Source organism: Sinocyclocheilus anshuiensis, unplaced genomic scaffold, assembly GCF_001515605.1.
Source record: "Sinocyclocheilus anshuiensis isolate Anshui unplaced genomic scaffold, SAMN03320099.WGS_v1.1 scaffold158, whole genome shotgun sequence".
In the NCBI taxonomy this organism is placed as follows: domain Eukaryota; kingdom Metazoa; phylum Chordata; class Actinopteri; order Cypriniformes; family Cyprinidae; genus Sinocyclocheilus; species Sinocyclocheilus anshuiensis.
Genome location: NW_015542333.1, coordinates 299,842 through 303,346, shown reverse-complemented (window position 1 = coordinate 303,346; position 3,505 = coordinate 299,842). Strand labels below are relative to the sequence as shown.

The 3,505-nt window shown below is 34.1% G+C and overlaps 1 protein-coding gene across 1 annotated transcript in view; it reads left to right on the top strand.

The window, feature by feature from the left end:
* Positions 1 to 3,505, top strand: part of LOC107691067 (uncharacterized) — a 21,076-nt gene that overhangs the window by 13,558 nt on the left and 4,013 nt on the right. Inside the window, 6 exon segments of the mRNA XM_074187012.1 lie at positions 1,855 to 2,044; positions 2,080 to 2,165; positions 3,008 to 3,043; positions 3,045 to 3,099; positions 3,101 to 3,191; positions 3,232 to 3,257. Coding sequence (XP_074043113.1) covers positions 1,855 to 2,044; positions 2,080 to 2,165; positions 3,008 to 3,043; positions 3,045 to 3,099; positions 3,101 to 3,191; positions 3,232 to 3,257 — 484 coding nt within the window.

Here is a 3,505-nt window from a genome sequence, read left to right as displayed (position 1 = left end):
GACTACACACAGACTCATGGGGACTCGTGTCACGGTGGGGACCTAAATTGTGGTCCCCACGGGTACACAAGCTTATAAATCATACAGAATTAAGTTTTTTGAAAATCTAAAAATGCAGAAAGTTTCCTGTGAGGTGTAGGTTTAGGGGTAGGGTTGGTGTAGGGCAATAGCACATACAGTTTGTACAGTAGAAAAACCATTACGTCTATGGAATGTCCCCATAAAACATGGAAACACAACATGTGTGTGTGTGTGTGTGTGTGTGAGAGTGTGAGTGTGTGTGTGTTATTCTTAATGAATTATAATGTATTATGAATAATTTTAAATGCATTTTATGGGCTTTAAGTAAAATTTTACAAATGTATGTATAGTTTATACATTTTCTATTGTATACCAAATCACTAACTGTTTCGTTTATGGTTCATGCCTTATGCTGTGTTTTACACAAAATTTGTGGCTCACCAATAAAAGCACATCCAGTATGTGTTCTTGTGATTTAGTGAGGATCTGTCGACGCGCTCTCCTGTGTGAGTATGACGAGAGGAGGAAGACTGTCATGAAGAGAAGAACGTTTCTCACGTGGAGTCAGGCAGTGGAGCATTACAGAAGAGCAAAGCACTATCACAGAAGAGCCTTAAAGCACAGGTATGTGTGGAAATGACAAAACACACAGTTGTCTATTAGTGGACACTGTCATCCAAATAATTTAGGTCATCAATTAAGGGTATCACTCATTTGTGGTGTGCCATGTAAAAAATAAAAGAAAATATATTACATATTGTAAAATGGGGCATAATATGTCTCCTTTAATAAAAACAGTGATATTGTGAAATATTTTTACAATTTAAAATAACTTTTCTATTTTAATATATTTAAAGCTGTGATCAAAGCTAAATCATTACTCCAGTCTTCAGTGTCACATGATCCTTCAGAAATAATTCTAATATACTGATTTTATGCTCAAGAACATGTCTTATTATCAATGTTGAAAACAGTTGTGCCACTTGTGGAAACTATTTTTTTTTCTTCCAGGATTGATGACTAGAAAATTCAAAAGAACAATATATATTGTTTTCTTTTTTGTTTCTTTGTATTGTTGTTTATTTATTCATTTATTTTTTACATTCTTACAAAAACAATGTAAAGAAGTCTCTGTCACTTTTCAGCATTTTAATGCATCATGCTGAATAAAGGTATTAATTTCTTGAACATGGTAAAAATAAATAAAATAAATAAAATAAATAAATAAAATAAATAAATCATACTGACCCCAAACTTTTGAATGGTTGTGTAAATTTAAACATAATTAATTGCTGTACTGTAAACAACTTGTTACAGTGTAATTATGCATATAAGTGCTGAGTAATATTAATTAACTACATGTACTTATTATATGGTTAGGGTTAGGATTTGGGTTTGGTTTAGGGTTACTTGCATGTAATTATGCATAATTAATTGTTATTACAATAGTACGTACATGTTACATGTGTAACAAGGACACCTTAAAATAAAGTGTTACAAAAAAAAAACAGATTGTATACCAAATGACTAACTTTCATTTATGGTTCATGCCTAATGCTGTATTTTACTGGCAGGAAAAAAAAAATTGCAGACATTTCCTTCAACACAATGCAATGCATAATTCAAAACTGTGAAATGTCAATGGGTAAAACACCTGTGAAATATCAATATAAAAACTCCTTCATTTTAGATTCTACACATTAGCATCTCTTAGAGCATTCAGTGGTAAAGTTAAACACTGTTTTAACTTCAATAAAAACATTCTATGATGAGATCATGTGACAGTCACTGAAACAAAGGACTGATGGAGATTGCGTTCTGTTCTGCCCGCAGGTGTTTCTCTCAGTGGCTCCATCGGTCAGAGCTGCTGTGTGTGAGCAGAGAGCTGGAGGAGGTCTGGACACAGAGACTGCAGCGGAGAGCTTTCAGCCTCAGCCATGCTCACTCTCACCTGCATCACATCCGCCGCTGGAGAGACACGCGGCAGCTCCGTCTTTATCTGAGTGTGTGGAGAGAGAGACTCGTTCGGGTCAGAACGCAGACTAACGTCATGTGGAGGATGATAACACGTTCCTGTGCTGGAGAACAGCGTTCAGACAGAGGCTCAGGAGCAGAGGTCACTGGACACAGACACAGCAGAGGAGGTGAGATTATAGGACTCAAGGCAAGACAGCACAGGTGTTAACTTCCCCCTGTTGAATACGTACATTAAGAATTTCACAATTCATGTTTTCTGAAATGTTAACGTTTAAATATGCAAGTGAGGCATTAGCTAATTAAATATGGACTAATCTGCAGAACAGAAATTGAAATCATTGAACAAAGTCAGGTTCAAAATTCGTCTCATTTTTGGAATTGTGAATATCTATTTTTATTACGACATGAATCAGAAAATACTGTCAAAAAAATACATTTTCACCATGTTTTAAGGAATAAAATATTATATAAATCAGATGCAAATATAAAGAATAATAACATAAACAATAATAAAATAATAAATTAAATGTGTATTTTTTTTCTTTCCACTAGTCACTAGGAGGCATGTTATTGAAGTAAATCTCAAAATAACTAGTGCATGAAAAAAAGTGTCTATAGTTAATATAGTTCTGAAAATTTATATTCTGTCATAATTTACTCATCATGTTATTCAAGCCCATATGACCGTCTTTCTTCCATGAAACGCAAAATGAGTTATTTAACAACAGAATGTCAAAACTGCTGTTTTACATATGATAAAACACCATAAACCTATTATAAAAGCAGTCTGTGTGACTTGTGCACTATATTCCAAACTTCTGAATCCATATGATAGATTTGTGTGAGAAACAGCTGGAATTTAACAAGAATTTTACAAGAGTCTGGCATCAATGACATCAAACTTTTTTGACCTAAATAAACTGAGAAAAGCTCCAATCAATCAATCAGTAACAGTGAACCGCATTTCTATTGAAGCGTTTGGCTCTATCAGGTCTTGTTCTGCACTCAGGGTTCTGCTGGCGTGGCACAGACAGACAGTGTCAGCGCAGACTGAGGTACAGAGAGGCCTGCTTCCAGTACAGCCATGAGCGGAGACTGCAGAAGAGCACTGATCCAGGATCAGCAGAGGCAGTGTGTTCTGGAGAGCCTGCTCATCATCTATCAAAGCAGAGTCCGTGATCCAGCTTTCCATCGCTGGATGGAATGCTGATTAAATGCTGACTTTTTCCTCAGCATTTAACAACAGATTACTTCACAAGGTTTGATTCAGTTCGTCAATTAATTGAATGACTTTTAATCTTTATTGACTTATAACATGGCTTATTTTATATTATAACATGACTTTTTTTGAAGTCAACACATTTTTAATGTATTCAAATATAATAAGTCAGGGTGCTTAATTATAATTTTTTATATAGTTTATAGTTATCAATATTTAAATTAAAATTAATAATTTTTATTTTATTATAAAATTAATAATACAATTTAGAAAAAAATCTACTTTTAA